The sequence below is a fragment of the Rhinatrema bivittatum genome, chromosome 1 (genome assembly GCF_901001135.1).
Source record: "Rhinatrema bivittatum chromosome 1, aRhiBiv1.1, whole genome shotgun sequence".
In the NCBI taxonomy this organism is placed as follows: Eukaryota; Metazoa; Chordata; class Amphibia; order Gymnophiona; family Rhinatrematidae; genus Rhinatrema; species Rhinatrema bivittatum.
In genome coordinates, this window is record NC_042615.1 from 626,945,728 (window position 1) to 626,967,799 (window position 22,072).

The window sequence follows — 22,072 nt, forward strand, 5'->3', positions numbered from 1 at the left end:
AATGAACTTGGAGAAAATTGAATAAATACTAATAACAAATAACATTAAAACCACAACAGTAGTAATAGAATGTTATATACAGGCGATTAAAATGAATCAATTATGAATTAGGTATCTGCAAAATAGATTTATAATGAGGAAAGTCAACTAAAATGAGATAACTTCAATGTTCTCTTGCCCTAGAGCTTGGTAGTACCCTAGTAGAGAGTCCATCAAGCTAGGGCGAGAGAACTTTGTAGAAATCTCATCTTTGTGTGACTTTCCTCACTCCAAATCATGCCAATTCTTCACAGATGTCTACTGTGCTGTTCCGTATGTCTCACTCTACATGTAAAACTGGCCTCAAAACCCTACACCACCATCAAATCCTCACCTCGAGTTACTAGCTGACCCTCCTATAGCAGTATCAATAAATGACTGCTATGTGTGCCACCCCAGAGGCTCTCTCTACTCCACTCCTCTCCCTATGCCCGAAACAGAATTTATGATAAATATCGCAAATTGCATTCCAGCCGTTTTGGGCATATTGCACAGCTTAATGCCAGGAAAAAAAAGGTGTAGTTTTTTTCCGGTGTTAAACATGTGCGATAGTGTGCATTACACATGCTGCAATAATGCCCCTCATTTTCATTGATCCCGCCCAAACCCCTCTTCAACCCCGCCCCTTTGAATAAATCTGTAAAATTTGCATTTACGCCACATGTTGCGATAATGCCATAACGCATTTTGATAAATGACCCTGATAGTAAGTAAAAGCTAGATAGAAGATATGGCACTAAACTGTAATTGAAAAGAATTTTTCAAAAATTCCTGCGTTTATGAAAAATGGCTGATTTCAGCTTACATTGCAATTGCTTATATTTTCACCTTAAGGTTAAAATTCCTATGGCAGAGAAAATTGGGATAGCATTATAGATAATGACAAACCTTTTTACTGCATCTCTCTTTTGGATATCTATTCCATCCCACCATTTGAAAAGTAAGAGATTTCAGACCATATGAACTTTCTCTTATCATCTTCTTGCAGCTTTACCACCATGTTATTTAGGATATGTTGTGTCTGGTCACGAAAATAGTCATCAAAAGTCTTGAGCCATCCTAAAATTAGAAAATTAATTATGCATTTTATTAAGTTTGATTTTAATTTATTACTATTATCAATCCAAAGGAGGAGTACTAATATGGTAAACCAGGTGTTCCCAGCCTTTTTGGGAGCATGTACCCCTTTTCACGTTCTAAAATTTCACAGACCCCTACATGTTTCTCTTTCATTTTTACCTACTGTTATATGCTGTATACTGAAAAGTTATTAATGTAATAACAAGGAAATAATTATATGAATTCCAGCTCATTCATAATATATATAAATATATAAAACATTAAATAATGCTTACTAATATAAATGGAATATATATAATTGCAAAGCACAGCAGAAAATGTGGAAGAATGTACTCATACTCAATAACTTGTGTAGTAACTACAGGTACCCATAGAGCTGGATCTGGAACGATTGTGGGAATAAATTGGTAGAGGACGATGACAGAGATTGACTGGCAGGGAGAGAGAGAGAGCTGGCGGAGACAGACTAGTGGAGAGGGGGAGAGAGGACTGGTGGGGAACTGGTAGAGGGAGAAAGTGATGGAGATGGACTGATGGAGGGAGAGAGAGATAGACTGACTGGTGGGGTTGGACAGGTGAAGAGAGCGTGCAGGTGGTGGGGATGGACTGGTAAAGAGAATCAGAACAACTGCCAGGGCTAGACTGGTGAAGGCTGAGAAAGAGTGACTGGAGGGGATGGACTAGTGGAGGGAGATAGGGAGACTGGTTGGGATGAACTGTGGATCAAGAGAGCGTGAGAGTATTGGAAAGGGCGAAGGAGGGATATTTAAAACATTTCCACATCACTAAAAGGGAGATGTGGAGAGAGATTTGGTGAACACATTTTCCTCCCAAGTTCCTACCCCAAAACATGTTTGTTTTTTTAAATACTTAGTACTTTTTTTTTAAATCACCTGTTACAGGGAAACCACTCTGCTAGTCTGATCTGACAGGGGTCCAGTGGCTCTCTCCATATCTGCCTGTTACTAATTCCATATATGTAGAGACATGGCACCCCCATTCATAAGCAAGAAGCACCTCTTACACACATTTTGCACCATTATTGCAAGGTGCCAGGAAGGCATTTTGGTGGCATCTCTAGGCAAAACTACTACTAAAATTATTCAAGAGTATCAATTAAAAATTCTATGTGGGACAAATCCAATATAAAATCTGCATCTCATATTCTACAATACCCTGCATTCACAGAAATTCCCCCAACAAAGGATGCAGAAAAAAAAAAAAGAACACATCCCCTTACCACTCACTACAAAACAAATATTCACATTCTGTTGTCACCTTAACATAAACTCCCCTCCACTACCAGTAACATTGCATAATACATACTCCTGCAAAACATGTTCTCAGAATCTATAAAAAATGAAAAATTACTATTTACCTGATAATTTCCTTTTCTTTAGGACAGTCACATGAATCCAGAACAAGTGGGTTATCCATTCCTACCAGCAGATGGAGACAGAGTAAACTGACGTCACAGTATATTAACCCCCTGCAGTTACATCAGCCTGCTAGTATTCTCTTCAAAAACACCTGTGGACAGACTAGCAAAAAACTTGATGAAAAACAGATGACCACTGCAATAATCAGCCAAAAGGCAACACTGAGCTCAGACAAGAACATAATAACACTAGTCTAGGGACTGGAGTAACACTTACCAGTAACCTTATAACACTTAGGCACACAGGAAGATTGTTATGCAATCATATGGCAGCCAAGGCAGGGAAGCTGGATTCATCTGACTGTCCTAAAGAAAAGGAAATTATCAGGTAAGAAGTAATTTTTCATTTCTTAGCATCCAGTCAGATGCATCCAGAACAAGTGGGATATACCCAAGCTACTCCAAAATAGGGAATGGGGCTGTCCACGGTACAGTCAAAACCGCATGTGCAAAGGCTGCGACCTCCCGGGCTTGCACATCCAGATGATAATACCTGGAAAAGTGTGTAAGGAGGACCACATCACAGTTCGGCAAATGTCGACGGGAGACAAACTAACTTCTGTCTATGACACTGCTTAAGCTCGAGTGGAATGGGCCCGAACTCAATTAGGTAATGGCTTCCCAGCATCCACATATGCAGTCAAGACTACCTCCTAAATCCAGCGAGCTATTGAAGCCTCAAGACTGGCTCTCCCTGTCTAGTACCACCATGGAGGACAAACAGGCAATCCGACCTATGCAAAGGCCAGGTGACCTCCAGATACCTGACAATATGCCGCTTGATAACCAAGGGCCACAAAAATGAGACTCTTCTACATCTCTCTTCCTGACCAGAGATGGCAGGGAGACAAACAGTTCAATTGAAACTCAGAGACAACTTTCAGTAAAAAGAGAAACGGCTTCTGGCAAGACAAGGCCTGCAGCTTGGAAAACCTTATGTGCAGGACAATTTGCCAGAAGGCGCACTGTTCTCAAGATCAGAAACCGCAAGGAAGAGTGCATAACAGTCGAAATATAGGGCCTACCAAAAAACTCAAAACCAACTGAGACTCCATAGGAGCACTGAAAATAGTCCCATATTTTCTTGAGACATGGGCACTGGGATCACAGCCCTCATACTGAAGAGCCTTGCCAATGCAGTTTCCACTGCCTATTTTTTTTTTTGTGGTGAGTGGCAGGGAAAAACCATGAACACATCCCGAGAAAACACTGCGAAACACCAGTGGCATATTCCTCTCGTATCACCTCCAGGACCCACTGATCCAATGTGATTTCGACCCACCTCTGAAAAATAGGAGAGAGATGTGTCCCACTATCTCCTGTTCCCAGAGATGGGTCGGCAAACCTTCAATGGGAGGCTCAGGAGGTTCCATCACCCAAGCCTGCACCGATTCTGGGTTGTCGGGTAAATGTATCATCGGTACATGCTAGAGATATAAAGTTCCTGGATGGAATAAATGACATTTTTATGGAGCAATTGGTTCAGGAACCGACAAGAGAGGGAGCGATTTTAGATCTAATTCTCAGTGGAGCACAGGATTTTGGTGAGAGGTAATGGTGGTGGGGTCGCTTGGCAATAGTGATCATAATATGATCAAATTTGAATTAATGACTGGAAGGGGGACAGTAAGCAAATCCACAGCTCTCGTGCTAAACTTTCAAAAGGGAAACTTTGATAAAATGAGAAAAATTGTTAGAAAAAAACTGAAAGGAGCAGCTACAAAGGTAAAAAGTGTGCAAGAGGCATGGTCATTGTTAAAAAATTACCATCCTAGAAGCACAGTCCAGATGTATTCCACACATTAAGAAAGGTGGAAAGAAGGCAAAACGATTACCAGCATAGTTAAAAGGGGAGGTGAAAGAAGCTATTTTAGCCAAAAGATCTTCATTCAAAATTGGAAGAAGGATCCAACAGAAGAAAATAGGATAATGCATAAGCGTTGGCAAGTTAAATGTAAGACACTGATAAGAGAGAATTTGAAAGAATTTGAAAGAGACAGGCTAAGAGAGAATTTGAAAAGAAGTTGGTTGTAGAGGCAAAATCTCACACTAAAAGCTTTTTTTAAATATATCCAAAGCAGAAAGCCTGTGAGGGAGTCAGTTGGACCGTTAGATGATCGAGGGGTTAAAGGGGTACTTAGAGAAAATAAGGCCATCGCGGAAAGATTAAATGATTTCTTTGCTTCGGTGTTTACTGAAGAGGATGTTGGGGAGATACCTGTTCCGGAGAGTGTTTTCATGGGTAATGATTCAGATGGACTGAACCAAATCACGGTGAACCTAGAAGATGTGGTACGCCTGATTGATAAACTGAATAGTAAATCACCTGGACCAGATGGTATACACCCCAGGGTTCTGAAGGAACTACAAAATGAAATTTCAGACATTAGTAAAAATTTGTAACCTATCATTAAAATCATCCATTGTACCTGAAGACTGGAGGATAGCTAATGTAACCCCCATATTTAAAAAGGGCTCCAGGGGAGATCCAGGAAACTACAGACTGGTTAGCCTGACTTCAGTGACAGGAAAAATAGTGGAAAGTGTTCTAGGCATCAAAAATCACAGAACATATAGAAAGCATGGTTTAATGGAACAAAATCAACATGGATTTACCCAAGGGAAGTCTTGCCTCACAAATCTGCTTCACTTTTTTGAAGGAGTTAAACATGTGGATAAAGGTGAACCAGTAGATGTAGTGTACTTGGATTTTCAGAAGGCCTTCCCTCATGAAAGGCTTCTAGGAAAAGTAAAAAGTCATGGTATAGGTGGCGATGTCCTTTCGTGGATTACAAACTGGCTAAAAGAGAAACATACGTAGCATCACTTTGTCATGGTAGAATTCCAGGAACGGTGAGTAGCAGACCAGTGCCTGTAGTTCACTGACAATCGCGCCGAGGTGATGGCGACAAGGAAGAGCACCTACCAGGAGAGGAACCTTGGATGGCAACTATTCAACGGTTCAAAGGGCAGCAGCATTAATTGTTCCAGAACCACATTAAGGTTTCATGGGACCGGAGGCTTTTGGATGGGTGGTCGTAGTCGCAGAATACCCTTCATGAAGCTGGAGATTCATGGGTGGTAGGGAAATTGAGGCACCATTACGAAGGTGATGGTAGGCTGCGATGGCACTGACATGGACTAACTGATGCTGTTGCCAGCCCCCCTTGGTAGAGAAGGTGAACAGGAGAATGGGTCCATACCATGTTCTGCACATCAAGAGGAGTATCAGACCCATTTCCCTTGGTAGTTTCTTCTTGTGGAGGATTGCCTGGAGGAGAATAGGATGCTCTGAAGTTGTGGGGATAGGTTCAAGTGACTGAGTACCACCCATTCAACTTCCATGTGGTGAGATGTAGAGAGGAACGAAGGGGGCATAGCAGGGAACCGCCTTCCTGTGTGAGTAGGTCCGAGCTCTGGTTGAGTGGTATTGGTATGTCTATGAATAGGCGAACTAGATATCATGGTTGTCTCTGCCATGCTGGTGCTCCGAGGATGAGATTGGCCTTGTCTGCAATACATTTCTGGACCGCCCATGCTATTAAAGGTATGAGAGGGTAAGCGTATAGAAAACCTCCCATTCAGGAGATTAGAAATGTGTCTTGTGCCAGGAGCTGGATGTTGGAGTACTCAGAGCAGAAGGTCTGCACCTTTCAATTTCGCTCCGTAGCAAAAAGATTAACGCGAGGAAGACCCCAGGTTTGAATCTTTCCGCCACATCCTGCCAAAGTTCCCACTTGTGAGGGTGGAAAATCCTGCTTAGTCTGTCTGCTCTGGAGTTCTGTTTGCCAGGTAGATACGTTGCTTGCAACATTATAGAGCAGCATTCCACCCATTCTAGAATCTGAATTGCTTCCTTGCACAACCTCCTCCTTCCTCGATGTAGAAATTGCGACTTGTCTGTCTGTGTGGACCATCACTGTCCTTCCCCGAAGAAAGGTCTCGAAGGTGTGAAGAGTGTTGTCGATGGCTCGAAGTTCCAGGAGGCTGATCTATTGCGCTCGCTCCCAAGTGAAGCTGGGCGCCCCATCCCTTGTTCGACGAATCGATGGTGAGAATTACATGATGGGTCGGGGGGGGGGGGGGGGGCACTCCCGCCGCGAGTACCAATGGTTCCAGCCACCACCCTAGGTCCTGTTTCATACTGTGAGGAGGACTTGCTTGGAGAGGGGGTGGCGGAATTGGTTCTATTGGGATTTCAAGCCACATTGGAGGCAGTGCATGTGTAGGCAGATGCGTGGGACTACATAGATGGATGCAGCCACATGTCCCAGGATTGTCAGGATTTGTCGAGCAGAGGCGCTGGTGGCTCCATCGAGATAAGTATCCAGTGACCGGAGGGCGAGGGACCTGGATTCCGGAAGGAATGCTCTGTCCAGCTTCGTGTTGATATATGCCCCAATGAATTGTAGGGTATGAGAGGGTTATAGGTTGGATTTCTCATAATTGATGAGCAATCCCAGGCTGACCAAACAGCGGATAGTCGCTAGTAGGTTGCTGTGCCGTGTGGGAGGGTTGAGGGCCACTAGTAGCTAGTCGTCTAGGTAAGGAAACATCTAGATTCCCTGTTTCTGGAGGTGGATCACAGCTACTGCTAAGCACTTTGTGAAGACCCTCAGGGCTGATGAGAGGCCAAAGGGGAGCACTTTGTATTGGAAGTGGCAGCCACTGGCCGTGAAACATAGCTATCACCAGGACGCAGGGTGCATAGGGATATGGGAGTAAAGCATCCTTGAGGTTGAGTGAACACATCCAGTTGTTGGGGCAAAGGAAAGGCAGGATGGATTTGAGGGAAGTCATCCTGAACTTCTCTTGGGCCAGGAATTTGTTGAGAGACCGGAGGTCCAGGATGGCTCACAGGTCCCCCGATTTCTTGGGAATGAGGAAGTATTGGGAGTGGAACCCCTGATGAAACTGGAAGGCACGGACTTTGTGGACGGATCGTTGAAGACGCAGCCTGATCTCCTCTTGCAGGGGTTGGCTGCTTTGCAAGTCAACATGCTTTTGACGTACCGTGTATGGGAGAGATGGGACGGATGTGAAGTTTAGAGAGTAGCCTTCTTTGATTATCTTCAGCATCCAACGGTCGGAGGTGAGTGCTTCCCACGATGCGAGGAAGTGGGTATGTCTCCCTCCCGCTGGTAGTGAGAGGTGGCCACACTTTCTCTAAAACGTTCGAGTGGGCTTGGGGCATTGTTGTCATAGGAAGGTTGGGGTTGCCATGGAGGATGCTGGCGTTGGCGATTCGGTGGCTGCCGTCAGGCCGGTGGATAAGGCTGCTGATGGAAGGGCGGATAAGGCCGGTAGGAACATCTTTGGAAGTAAGTTTCCTGTAGCCAGAGAAATAACATCTGGAGGATGTAGAGTCCGAAGGCATTGTCAGTGACATCACAGCCATCTTTTGCTCCTTAAGTTGCGCCACTGTCTCACGCAACTTGTTCCCAAAAGGTTGTCCGGAAGACATGGGACGTCCGCTAACTTTTCATGCACATCTTCCCGGATTGCACTTGCCCAGAGCCACGCTAGACGGTGAGCCGCAATGGCATTTGCTATGGTTCGGGCAGATGTGTCAAAAGCCTCAGATGGTATGGAGTTAGTGCAGTAGGCCTTCCTCCAAGTCATGGAACTGATCCGGCGGGCAATTATCCGGGGAGGCCTCCTACAACAGGGGCTTCAAGGATTGTAGGCACTCAAAGATAGTGAATGATATAGAATTGGTGCTGTTGGATCTTCGCATTCAACATGCCCGACTGTAAGGCCCACTTGCTGAAATTATCCAGGTATTTAGAATCTTTCCCGGGGGGGGGGGGGGGGGGGGGGGGGGGGGGGGGTGTCAGAGTGTAGCCATGACTTTTTTGCCCTTTGCATGGCAGATTAAATTCCAACCGAGGCATGGGGTAGTTGCAAGGCTTTATAGAATGACAACTGCCTCATGCAGAATTTGAGGTCAGTCTTGCAGGACATGGGTGGACCAGCAAAGGGAGACTCACATGCCCTGGTCATGATTGCCCTCATGCAGTCCTGGATGCTAAGCGGTGGGCTATGATGGTGCCTTGAAAATCTTTAAGATGCCAAGGACCTTCGCTCAGGGTCTGGTATGTTCCTGGTCTCGATGTTCAATCTGTGTTCCACTTTCGCCACGAATTTCGAATATGAATGATCTTCTGGAGGGGATAATGGCTCCGGCTGATCCTCCAGGGGATCTGACAGGTAGCCAGTCGAGGATCTGGGAGAGGTAGATGGAGGCTGAAGCGAGTCTTCCCTGGTGGAGAGCCTGGAGAGTATGGGCAGGTGGAATGAGACCTCAAGCTAAGCCTATCCTCTGGTGAAGGAGGAGCCTCGAGAGGGGCCATGTTGGAGCACCTGCCTTGCTGCTCCATGGTCAAGAGAAGGTGGGACAGGATAATGGAGATCTGCGACATGGCTTGTAATGCCAGAGTTTCCTGGGGAACAGGTGTCAGACCCGTCGGGGTGCCCCATGGTGGTAACACCGCCAGAAGAATATCAGAGTCCGGACCCCACGGATGATGCCCAGTCAGAACTTCTTTGGAAGGCCACTTGTCCCATTTGGTTAAAGGCTCCTGGAGATGCGAAGAAGGGCGCCTGTGTCTGGAGGCTGAGGACAAGCCTCAGTAAACCAAGAAGACCTTGAAGATCCAGTGGAGTCATCTTAAGAGACAGGCTCTAGGTCGGAATAGACCACCAGGAGGGGCAACTGGTCTTTTGTGCGCTTATCCCTGCTGGTATGGACTGGACACGGGGGAGGCGCAGGGTTCCAAGAAGACATCTGCATCGATGGTGTTGGGGGTCGGCGACATCTTGCATCAGTAGGATGTCTTTTTGTGCTTGGAGGCATGCTTTGACGCGTGGTTGTGCGTCCGAAGCACCAGCATCGGTACGTGGTGCGTCACACGATCGGCACTCGCTGGCACCAGTGGCTGCGTGGACAGCGGCAACGCATCTCCTGAAGCTCCCTGTGTCGGGGCGAGGGAAGCACGGTTCAGCGGTGGGCCGGGGGGACCCGAAGGCCCGATGGAAGAGGCTCTTCTGTTTTGAATCCTGGCTGGCCCGACTGGGTCCCGGTGATGACTGGGCGGACCCGGTGCTGGGGGCATAACAGCCCAATGCCACTTCCTTCAGTTTTGCAATTTGTGCGGCCCGCTGACGTTTGGCCCGAGGGGACACGTGTTCGTAGTCCCTGCAAGCGGCCTGATCATGGTCCGGACAGAGGCAGATATAACATTGCTGATGGCCATCCGTCACAGACACGATCTTGACGCGCTGGCAAAATTTGAAGCCGGGAGCTGCGACATGATGCCGGTATTCTTTTTTTTGTTGTTCTTTCCTGTCAGGAGAAGAAGAGTGAAAGAGCTGCACGTGCGACCAGCAGCACATGAAACAATGAACTGAGGCAGACCGGGACTGCGCGGGAACTGGAACACAAGCGCACTTGCTAAAAACTCTATCAACTAAGAAAAGCTCCACCACTGGGCCGCCCAGAGGATGTCCCAGACACAACGGCTAATTCATCCCTGCTTATCTATGGGAAAAGACCCACATATGCAGGTGAGCCAAAGGAATTACATGCTCCACTGCAGCAATGTGCCCCAGAAAAAAAAAAAAAAAGAGTGGATCTTGCAGGTGGCTTGGTCTCACTGCAGAAAATAGCTCATTATATCCAACAGTAAAGTGGTTCTTTTGACTGGAACAGAACCTTCTCCTTAACAGAGTCTATCCAGGCTCCTAAAAATTGGATCCTTTTGAGATAGGGTTAGATTGGCCTTGGAGAAGTTGACTAAGAATCTCAGAGATTGGAGAAAGCAAAATTGCTTACATTGTAATAAGTGTTATCCCAGGACAGCAGGATGTAGTCCTCACATATGGGTGACGTCACTGACAGAGCCCTATTGCGGGAAAAATTTCTGTCAAAGTTTCTAGAAACTTTTGACTGGCCCTATGAGGCCACTGAGCATGCCCAGCATGCCATGATATTCTCTTCCACAGGGGTCTCTCTTCAGTCTCATATGTAGCAATAAGCTTTAGCAAAAAATAAAATAAAAAGTATCGGACCCAACTCCACGGGATGGCGGGTGGGTTTCGTGAGGACTACATCCTGCTGTCCTGGGATAACACCTATTACAAGGTAAGCAATTTTGCTTTATCCCAGGACAAGCAGAATGCTAGTCCTCACATATGGGTGAATAGCAAGCTAGAGGCAGAGTCATTTTGTAGTGAAGCAACACTGAAGTATTGTTGGTGAAAATGAGGCAGCCGAAGATCACAGCAGGTTGGATGTAGAAGGAGTTGGGATTAAACTGGAAACAAGTTCTTTAAGACAGATTGTCTGTAGGCTGAATCTTGTCGTCCTTGCTTGTCCAAACAGTAATGAGCTGCAAAGGTGTGAAGAGAACTCCATGTTGCTGCTTTACATATGTCAAGAATTGGCACTGAACGATAGTGCGCTACTGACGTTGACATTGCTCTTACTGAATGTGCCTTTACTCACCCTTGGAGAGGAAGGCCTGCTTTTTCATAGCAAAACTGTATGCAATCTGCTAACCAGTTGGATAGACTATGTTTACCCACTGCTTTACCTGGTTTGTTTGGATCATAAGATACAAATAGCTGAGTGGATTTTCTGTGGACTGCAGTGCGGTCTAAGGAAAAAGCTAGTGCACGTTTACAGTCCAAGGTATGTAAGGCCCATTCCCCTTCGTGAGAATGAGGTCTTGGAAAGAATGTGGGTAAAACTATGGATTGGTTCAATTGGAATTCCGTAACTACCTTGGGGAGGAATTTTGGATGTGTACGGAGAACCACTCATGTAAGAACTTTGTGTAGGGTGAGTACGTGACAAGTGCTTGTAACTCACTAACCCTTCTAGCTGATATAATGGCTATGAGGAAGATAGTCTTCCATGTGAGAAATTTAAAATCACAGGAATTCATGGGTTCGAATGGAGAACGCATGAGTCTTGTTAAGACCAGATTCAGGTCCCATTCTGTGACTGGTGGCCGAATTGGTGGTTTAAGTTGAGTTAAACCTCTCATAAATCTACTGACAAGAGGATGTATGGATATTGGTGCATCTCCCATCTTGTTATGGTAAGCTGAAATGGCACTTAAATGTACTCTAACAGATGAAGTCTGTAGACCAGAGTCTGAAAGATGACATAAGTAGTCTAGTAGAGAGGTTGTGGGGCAGGAGAAAGGATCAATACTCTTTTGCCTGCACCACAAAGTAAACCTTTGCCATTTCGAAGAATAATTCTTTTGTGTTGAAGGTTTACGTGAAGCTATAAGCACTTGAGATACATTGGATGAAAGATTGAGTGGTTGTAAGATCAAGCTTTCAACATCCATGCTGTCAGGGATAGGGATTGAAGGTTGGGTTGGTGCAACCGACCCTGATCCTGAGTTATGAGATTGGGAGCTACTCCCAGACAAATTGGATCCCTGACTGAGAGGTCTAGAAGTGTGGGAAACAATACTTGTCAAGGTCAAAAAGGGGCTATGAGAATCATGGTCCCCCTGTCCTGTTGTAGCTTCACTAGAGTTTTGGTTAGGAGTGGTATCGGAGGATACGCGTATAGAAGGCCTGAGTTCCAAGGGCAAGCAAAGGTGTCCTTGGCTGGCTGGTTCTTTTGTTTGTGTAGAGAACAGAATTTGTCCACTTTGTGATTCATATGTGACGCAAAGAGGTCTATTGTTGGTTGCCCCCAACGTTGAAAGATCCTGGTCACTACTGAGGGATCCAGAGACCACTCGTGTGGTTGGAACTGACGACTGAGGCGATCCGCCACTACATTGTGAATGCCTGCCAGATAAGTGCCCCGAGGGAACACTGAGTGGTTCAGGGCCCAGCCCCAAATCTGTGCAGCTTCTTGACAAAGGAGATACGAGCCCATACCTCCCTGTTTGTTGATGTACCACATGGCAACTGTGTTGTCTGTTTGGATGAGAACAGTCTTGTGTGAAAGGCAGTCTTTGAATGCTTGCAGCGCATAACGTATAGCTCGAAGTTCCAGGAAATTGATTTGAAATGTTGCTTCGAGCTTTGTCCAAGTACCTTGGGTTTGGAGATTGTTTATGTGGGCTCCCCAACCCAAGGTGGATGCATCTGTAATTAAAGTTATCTGTGGGACTGGTTGCTGGAAGGGTAGGACCTTGCGCAATTGTCCTTGTTCACCCACCAAAGTAGAGAAGAACGTAGTTGGTGGGTTACTTGAATTGGAGAATTCAGTGGTTGAATGGCTTGGATCCATTGTGATCTTAAAGTCCATTGGGTTACCCTCATGGCGAGCCGTGCCACAGGAGTGACGAACTGTGGAGGCCATGTGGCCTAGTAAGGTTAGAAACTGATGAGCTGTTGCTTGTTTCTGTGAGTGAATCGAGTTTGCCAGTAGGGAAAGTGTTTCTCTCTATCCTCTGGTAGAAAGGCCTTTGAGAGGATGGTGTTCAATTCTGCTCCTATGAATTGAAGTAGGTGAGATGAAGTAAGATGGGACTTTTGATAATTGACAAAAAAGCCCATGGAGTGAAGTAGAGAAATTGTTTGACTGAGAGAAGCCAGAGCTCCTTGTTGAGATTGACTTCTGATGAGCCAGTCGCCTAAGTAGGGAAAGACATGGACACTTTCCTTGTGCAAGTGTGCTGCTATTACTACCAGACATTTGGTGAATACTCTAGGAGCAGAGGCAAGTCCGAATGGCAGTACTCTGTACTGGAAATGTTGATGACCTACCATGAAGCGCAGATACTTGCGATGAGGAGGGAATATTGGAATGTGAGCGTAAGCATCTTGTAGATCCAGAGAACAAAGCCAATCTCCTGTTTGAAGAAGTGGAAGCATGGTGCCTAGAGAAACCATCCTGAACTTCTCTTTTTTTCAGAAATGTGTTGAGATTTCTGAGGTCTAGGATGGGACGTAGGCCTCCGGTTTTCTTGGAATGAGGAAATAACGGGAATAGAATCCTCTACCCTGCTGAGCCCGGGGTACCGGCTCTACAGCCCTGGCTCTCAGAAGGGTGGATAATTCTACTTGCAATTGAATTATGTGATTGTTGCTGAGATAGAGAGGGTCTCTGAGGAGAATCTGTTGGAATTGAGAGGAAATTGAGTTTGTAACCTCGAGAGACTATGGAAGGTACCCATTGGTCTGTTATGTTTGTCCAATGGTTGTAAAGTAGGATATTCGGCCTCCTACTGGTAGATCTGCTCAAGGGTTGATGAGATGGATTTGCTCCCTGGTTGTGGCCTCAAAACCCCGCAGTTGGTCCAGTCTGAGGCGAGTGCTGAGGCCGAGCAGTCCTTGCTTGCCTGGACTGAGAACGTTGTTGCGGCCTAGTAGACCTACCCCTCGATGCTGAAGGGTAGTAACGTCTCTGTCGGTAGAATGGACGTCTGGGTTCACGTCGTGTAGGACGGTGAGATGGCTGTGTAGCAGGTTCCTGTGGAACTAGGGAAAGTTGGCGCAGGGTTTCTGCATGCTCTTTCAGTTGTGCCACAGCGTCTTGGACCTTTGAACCAAATAGGTTGTCTCCAACACATGGCAAATCGACCAGTTTATCTTGGACTTCAGGTCTAAGGTCAGAGGCCTTAAGCCATGCCCAACGCCTAGCAGAAATCCCAGAAGCTGCTGTCCTGGAAGCTGTTTCGAAGCTAATCATAAGCAGCTCTGACTTCATGCTTCCCAGTTTTCAAGTCCTTTATGGAAGATCGCCTGGGCTGCTTCCTGATATTACTGTGGTAAAGATGTAGTGAAGTCTTGCGCATCTGTTTCCACAGATTCCTCTGATACTGAGTCATGTAGAGTTGGTAGGAGGAAATTCTGGTATTCAGGATAGCTCCTTGATATACTTTCTTACCCAGGGAGTCTAAAAATCTATGATCTTTCCCCGGGGGGGGGGGGGGGGGGGGGGGGGGGAAGAGGGGTGAAGAATGTGGATGTTTTCTCTGATTTCTTTTGAGCAGATTCCACCACTACTGAGTGATGAGGAAGCTGGGATTTTTGATATCCAGGAACAGACTGTACTAGATACGTAGTGTCCATTCGTTTATTCACAGCAGGTACAGAGCATGGGTGCTCCCAGAGTCGATGTTGTAGATCTAGAAGGACCTGATGAATAGGTATGGCCAATACCTGCTTTGGAGGGTCAACAAATTGGAGTACCTCCAATGTCTACTGTCTGGTATCCTCTTCTGCAACCAATGTGAAGGGTATGGTATCTGCCATATCCTGGATGAAGTTGGTAAAGGATAAATCCTCTGGTGGAGACTTTTCTTTGATCTGGAGGTGAGGGCTCAGACGTAAAATCTTCAGATGATATATCTGTGTGGGTATCATCCAAAGTGTCATTTGGATCACCCCGATATGGAGATAGTGGGGAGGATCTTGGTGGATGATGGAGCCCCCGTAGGTCCTAGTTGTGGATCAGAGGGTATCTCTGCAGAAGTGTCATCTGAAGGTTTTGGTGGAAGGGTATTGACTACTTTCTCCAATTTCTTCATGAGAAGTTGGAAAAGTGCCATTTCCGGTCGTTTCGGGTCCCCAGGCGTCATCAGCATCGATGGCATAGGGGTTGGCATCGATGAGTGCCCCCAGTGGAGGTTTCAAAAATTTTGACGGTGGCGTCGATGGAACCGTCGGGTATCGGTGCGAAGATTGGTGTCGATGCAGGGATTGGCTTCGATGCTGACACCGATTTCGGTATAGGCACCGGTGATGTCACCATCATTGGTTTGATCACCGGCATCGGTAGGGTTACCAGCATCGGTGCTGAAGGCACCGGCAAAGGCGCCGGAGTAAACTGTTGTTCCTGAAGTGCCTGAAGAACCGCTTGTCTGATAAAAATCAGACAATTCCGGCATTACAACTGGTGAGGGCAGAGCAGTTGTACGCGGTGGCGGAAGCTGTGCTGGTATATCCTCCACAGAGCCCTGTGGAGGTTCAGCAATCGGCGTCTCTTACTGAACAGGCCCAGGCGTTGAAGGAACGGGTGTTTCCTGGGTCCGTGGCCGCTTTGCGCTCGATTCCCCTGGGGAGAGAGGTGATTCCGATGCTGATGGATGTCTGTGTCGATGACTATGCTTTGATCGGTGTTCGCCGACTGATTTCACCGATGCTATCGACGACGGATGGTCCCCCGATCCTTCCGGACAGCATTTTTTGAAAAGTACACACTTGGAGACTCCAGCCGGAGACGATTTCGTCGAAGTCGAGGGAGATGGCATAAGTTGCAAATGGAATAGATGCTCCATCTTCTCCTGGCGGGCCTTTCTCCCTTTCACTGTCATCTCTGCACACTTAGGACAGGAATTGACGTCGTGTTTCTCCCTCAAACACATCACACACTCGAGGTGTGGGTCCGTAATTGACATTGTACAGTTACAAAAGGGGCCTTTTTTAAACCCCGTAGCCATTTTGTATCGAAAGCCGTCTATGACAAGAGAGAAAACTTGAGAGAAAAAATCAGTTTTACTCAGAGAGTAAACGAGACACAGATTTTACTCACCAGCCAGTGGAAAACAGAGAGAGATCCCGTATGGGAGAATATTCTGAAAAAAGAAATTACTTTTTAGTCACACAAATTTGTGAGGGAACTCACAAAGGCTCCTAATCCACAATGCTTACAGCAGCGCGGAAAAAGGAAAAACGAAGACTGAAGACAGACCCCTGTGGCAGAGAATATCATGGCATGCTGGGCATGCTCAGTGGCCTCACAGGGCCAGTCAAAGTTTTAGAAACTTTGACAGAAAGTTCTCCTCGCAATAGGGCTCAGTCAGTGACGTCACCCATATGTGAGGACTAGCATCCTGCTTGTCCTGGGATAAGTCTAATGGCCATTTCCATAACTCCTGTTGGAGATGGACTTCACCAACAAATCATGCAGTTAAAGGAATATACAGATTCCTTGTCGACAGATGTACAGCCGCTACTGCAAGACATTTTGTGAACTTTTTCAAGGTTATCAAGAAGCCCAAAGGTAGCACCTTGTACTGGTAATGCACATCCTTCACCACAAAACTGAGGAACTTCCAATTGGAGATCTGAATGGCAATGTGTGCAAAAATATCTTTTAGATCCAGGCACACAACTAGTCCTCTGGTTGAATAAGGGAATAGTAATCTGCAGCAAGTTAATTTTGAACCTCTTCCAAACAAAAGCTTATTCAGATCTTTCAAGTCCAGGATAGGTCTCAATTCTCCTGACTTCCTGAAGATCAGAAAATACCAGGAATGGAACCTCTGGCCACACTCCCAAGAATAGTCACTTTCTGCTGCAATTAGGCAAATTTAGAGGGGTCAAAGCTGAAGATTGAAGCCTGTTGGGTTAAAGAAGGGCGAGAAAAAAATCAAACTAAGGTCCACAATTTTCAGGACCCACTGGTCTTTGGTAGTACCAGTAGATTTTGAAAGGAAGTGTTGTGTTTGTGGCATTGTGGACCCTTGGTTGCAAAGGAGATGACTTCTGCCCACAGGGAGGGGCCCCTTGGGGAACCACTGCGATAGGCTGAACTCAGATAGCAGACACAGTATGGATAGAGGCTTTATTGTACTGCTTGTAGATAGATGGTGAAAGCAGGAAGGTGAGGCACTGATCCATGAAGTGCCAGTACGTTCAACAGGCTCAGATGTATAGTCTCACCCAGATGTTCACGATAGGCGGGAGAGCCCACAGTGCAGGTAGCGCCGCAGCTGGTAGGTGGAGCTGGAGCACTGGATCATAGAGGTACACACAGGAATGAAGGCGTCTTCCTGATGATGGAATGGTGGGACCGAAGGTCCGTGGTGCAGGATATGATGGAATGGTGGGACCGAAGGTCCGTGGTGCAGGATATAATGGTTGGTAGGCCCTCGAGGAGCGAGTATCTGATGGTCCGATATCCTGAAATGTAGAAAAGAGAGAAAGACCCCCGAGGAGCGGTTTGTCTTAGTTAGAGAGGATCCCGAAGGGTAGTTGGTAACGGAGAGATCCCCCGAGGAGCGGGTGTCTAGAGCATCTACAGGAGCGAGGCCCTTGGAATGAAGTGGCATCTAAGCATGCAGCTTAGAGTGGTCAGAGTAGGTAAACCGAAGTCTTTGCTAACTCAAGGTGGTAGCGGAAGTGGAGGCTCGATATACCCGGAGGTTACTGACATCAAGCGGTGGGGCGCCCTCGAGGTTCCCGCCATGACGTGTATTTGCACGTAGGAGATGTGCGGCGCTTGCGCCCTAGGAGGCCACGGGAGTGAGCATGACGGCCTGGAACGCCATTGCTAGTTCGGAAACGCAGAGACCCTAAGCATTGGAGGCAGTCATCTTGCCCAAGGAGAGTGAGAGAGGAGAAAAAGAGGTAAGGCAGAGCGGTCGCAGCCTTCTGCGGACCGACAGACACAACAGGAAGGACTGGACCCCACTCCTACTAGAGACAGCGGGATTCAAGGATGTCAGAAACTAGTCATGGGCTTAGGTTGCAACTGCTACTGAACCTTCATCTGACACCTCTCTCTATGTCAGCCTCAAGGAGGCAGCTGCTGCTGTTGAAGAAGGGGAGGATTCCACATGCACTGAAAGAGAAAGAAGCATCTTTGGAAGAAAGGATGCTTGAAGAAAAAGAACTGTCTTCGAGCTGGAGCCAGCTACTTCCTCATCACCACTGACAATTGCTGTAGATTGGACTGATGTTCCTTAATCAGTGCCATCTCCTCCCCCTTATTGTCCCCAACACATGGAACATCTGCCAGATGGACACATACATCTTCGAGAAGAACCTTTGAGCTCCAATGAAAGCAACCATGGTGCTGAAAGAATTCTATATGGAGTGATAAGATGTTTTTCACATTCTTCTATATCAGGGATGGCCAACTCCAGTCCTCGAGAGCCACAAACAGAACAGGTTTTCAGGATATCTACAATGAATGTGCATGAGATACATTTGCATATCATGGAGTCTCTGTATATTGAAATTTATCTTATGCACATTCATTATGGATATCCTGAAAACCTGACTGGTTATGGGGTCCTTAAGACAGGTTTGGGAAGCCCTGCTCTACAGCTTAACAGAACTCTACTTTAATTAGGTCTGACTATTCCATCAAAGACTTTAGCTTTTGCACACATTCAAAGGAATCTAGAGGTGATCTGGGAACTGCAGACCAGTGAGCCGGATGTCAGTGCTGGGAAAAATGGTTGAAACTATTCTAAGAACAAAATTACTGAAATATAGACAGAGATAATTTAATGGGATAAAGTTAACATGGATTTAGCTAAGGAAGTCTTGCCTCACCAATTTGCTACATTTTTTGAAATCATGAACATGTGGATAAAGGTAGGCCGGTTGCTGTAGTGTTTCTGGATTTTCAGAACATGTTTGACAAAGTACCTCCTGAGAGTCTCGAAGAAATTTTAAGGAAATCATGGAATAGGAGGCAATGTTCTATTGTGGATTGATAAGTTAAAAAATTAGAGAAGGGCTAAATAGTCCATTTTCTCAATGGAGAAAGGGCAATAGTGGGATTCCCAGGGATCTGTACTAGACCCACTGCTTTTTAACATTCATAAATGATCCAGAGATGGGAACGAGTAAGGTAATCACATTTGTTGTTGATAAAAAATCATTCAAAGATGTTAAATCACAAGAGGATTGCCAGAAATTGCAAGAGGATGACATTTAATATGGGCAAATGCAAAGTGATGCATGTAGGGAACATCAACCCAAATTATAGCTACATAATGCAAGGTTCCACTTGGGGAGACACCACAGGGGAAAAGGATCTAGGCGTCATCATGGATAATATGTTGAAATCTCTGGTCAATGTGCATCGGTAGCCAAGAAAGCAAACAGACTGCTAGGAATTAAGAAGGAATGAAGAATCAAACAAGATTATCACAATGTCTCTGTGTTGCTCCACGGTGTGATCGCACCTTGAGTATTTTGTGCAGTTCTGGTCACTGCATCTCAAAAAAAATATATAATGGAATTAGAAAGGGTACAGAAAAGGGAGACCAATATTATAAAGGGGATGGAATTATTCCCCTATGAGAAAAGGCTAAAGAGGTTTGGGCTCTTCAGTTTTCAGATGAGACAGCATAGAGATCTATGAAATGAGTAGAGTGAACACAGTAAACACAAAACAGATATTTATTCTATCAAAAAGTACTAAGACTAGGAGGCATTCAATCAAGTTACTAGGTGATGCATTTAAAACAAATAGGGAGAATTTTTTTTTTTTACTCAATGCATAATTAAACTCTGGAATGCAATGCCATGGATATGGTGAAAAAGTAGCTGGGTTTGGACAAGTTCCTGGGAGAAGACTCCATAACCATTATTAGGGTGGACTTGAGGAAATCTACTGCTTATCCCTGGGATAAACAGCATGGAATCTATTGACTTTTGGGATCCTGCCAGGTACTTCTGACCTGGACTGGCCACTGTTGAAAACGGGATACTGGGCTTGATGGACTTTGGTCTACCCCAGTATGGTAAATCATATGTTATTCTGTTCATTCTAACACAGTACCAAGTAGAGTTGAGCCGCTTGTAATCTAGGCCCCAAGCATGGATCCTTGGAAGATCTTCTTCCCAATTATGGTCTAACATCTTTGGGTCCTTCCCAAGCGGTATGAGTGAGTGCACAGTGCATGTTTCAATACCGGTCCCATCACCATTTCAAAACACTGGGCCAAGCATCTACCACATTTTCATCTATAGAATGGACACAGGCATCTGCCGGAGGCTGAAGAAATCATGACAGCCTAAAAAGGCAAATCACTTGCAGGTCTTCCTCCTCCTGACACTGATGGACCGCTTTTTGCCAGCTTATTCAAAAAAGTTGACTAGCAGATATCTTCCAGAGATGACATGTGCTGGGGCAAATCTGGTGAAAGGTCAGAAGGAATCTGTGGAATTCTCCTCCTCTCTGGACCAAGGCCCAAATGCTGAGCCATGTCTCAGATGATATATGGTGACCCTCCCCTCCACTGCTCCAAAGGGGGAAACTTTAAGGAAGAACTCAGAAAATACCAATTCCACTTCTTCTCCATTTGATCTGTGAGGAAACTCCCATAGAGGAGGGGAATCTGATTAAGAGGGAGCACTTCCACCACTGGAAGCCCCTGAGGTGAAGCATGAGACTCTGGGGGAGATTTTAACAGCACTGCTATAAGAGAAGATTTCTTTCATTTTGGACAGGAAAGGCTTCAATCTCCACGGATGCAGACCTTGAATATGCTGAGCATGGTCTTCTTGAAATCAGTATTTCTCCATCTCTCACACACTTTATTTTTTTTGGGGGGGTGGGGGGGGGGTAAAACTGAAAGGTTCTATTGAAGGACTGCTGAGGAAGAAACTTGAAAAAGCAAGAGAGCCAACAAAAAAGGCCAGACAACAAAATTGAGAAGGATTTTGAAACAAGACTGAGAAGCTCATGAGACAGCACACAGGCACTCCCCTCACATGCTCAGCAAAATCTTTTCTAAGAGTTGGTGGACAGGTGACATCACCCACACGCAACAGCTAATTCATGCTTGGTTGTCAGAGAAAAAACCTCTGTTAAAGGTTATCAGGCATTTATTTAAAAAAAAAAAAAAAAACATGCTTGCAAGGCTGCAGAGAAATCTGGTTTACAAACTACAGTAATCTCTAAATAGATGGAAAAAAAGACACTATAATAATTTCTGTACACACAGGCACTACCTCATGAGCCCCTCAGTTGATTGTACAGCTTAGTTTTAGCTTGGTAGTCCATTCTCAAAGGAGGAAGGTGGTCTACAGAAAACCCACTTAGGGTAAGCAAACTTGCTTTCTCTGCCTACAAGCAGAGCTGAATTAGTCATGACATATATAGGGAGTCCCAAGCTAAAGGCTGTAGCAGAGCACTTACTGAAAAGCAATCCGGATCCAACCCCGCTTCCACCCATGGAGTGTGAACTACTGGGCGAACAGGATGCATAAAACTACTTATCCAAATTACTGTCACTTATTGAAAACATAGTCCAGACACCAGTAGGACATGAAGGTGTGAACTGATGACCAATTTGTATTGTTGCAAATGTCTTCAACAGGCACGGCTCACAGATGAGCCACTGAAGTAGTCATGTTTCTCACTTGAAGAGCCTTGACAGAGTCTGATCTGGGAACCAGCTAGAGCATAGCAATGTGTGATATAATCCACTAGGAGGTTGAACAATGTGCGCTTGGCAACCATTATTCCTAGTTTGTTAGGAACTTTATCCCATTTATCCCATTAAGAGACAGAGTTGAGAGGACTGGAAGGCCTTCCCCTCTTGATGCACATAAGGTCTATGGAAGAATGTGGGTGTTGTGTTTGAGGCATTGTGGACCCTTGGTCACAATGGAGATGACTCCGCCCACAGGGAGGAGGCCCCGTAGGGAACCACTGCGCTAGGCTGACAGCAGACACAGAATAGATAAGAGTCTTTATTGTACTGCTTTAAATAGATGGTAAGGCACTGATCCACGAGGTGCCAATACGCTCAACAGGCTCAGAAATATAGTCTCACCCAGATGTTC

At 45.8% G+C, this 22,072-nt stretch overlaps 1 protein-coding gene across 1 annotated transcript in view; it reads right to left on the minus strand.

The window, feature by feature from the left end:
* The window catches only part of MAN2A1 (mannosidase alpha class 2A member 1), a 485,077-nt gene that overhangs the window by 379,391 nt on the left and 83,614 nt on the right, over nt 1-22,072 (minus strand). Inside the window, 2 exon segments of the mRNA XM_029571989.1 lie at nt 928-976; nt 979-1,098. Coding sequence (XP_029427849.1) covers nt 928-976; nt 979-1,098 — 169 coding nt within the window.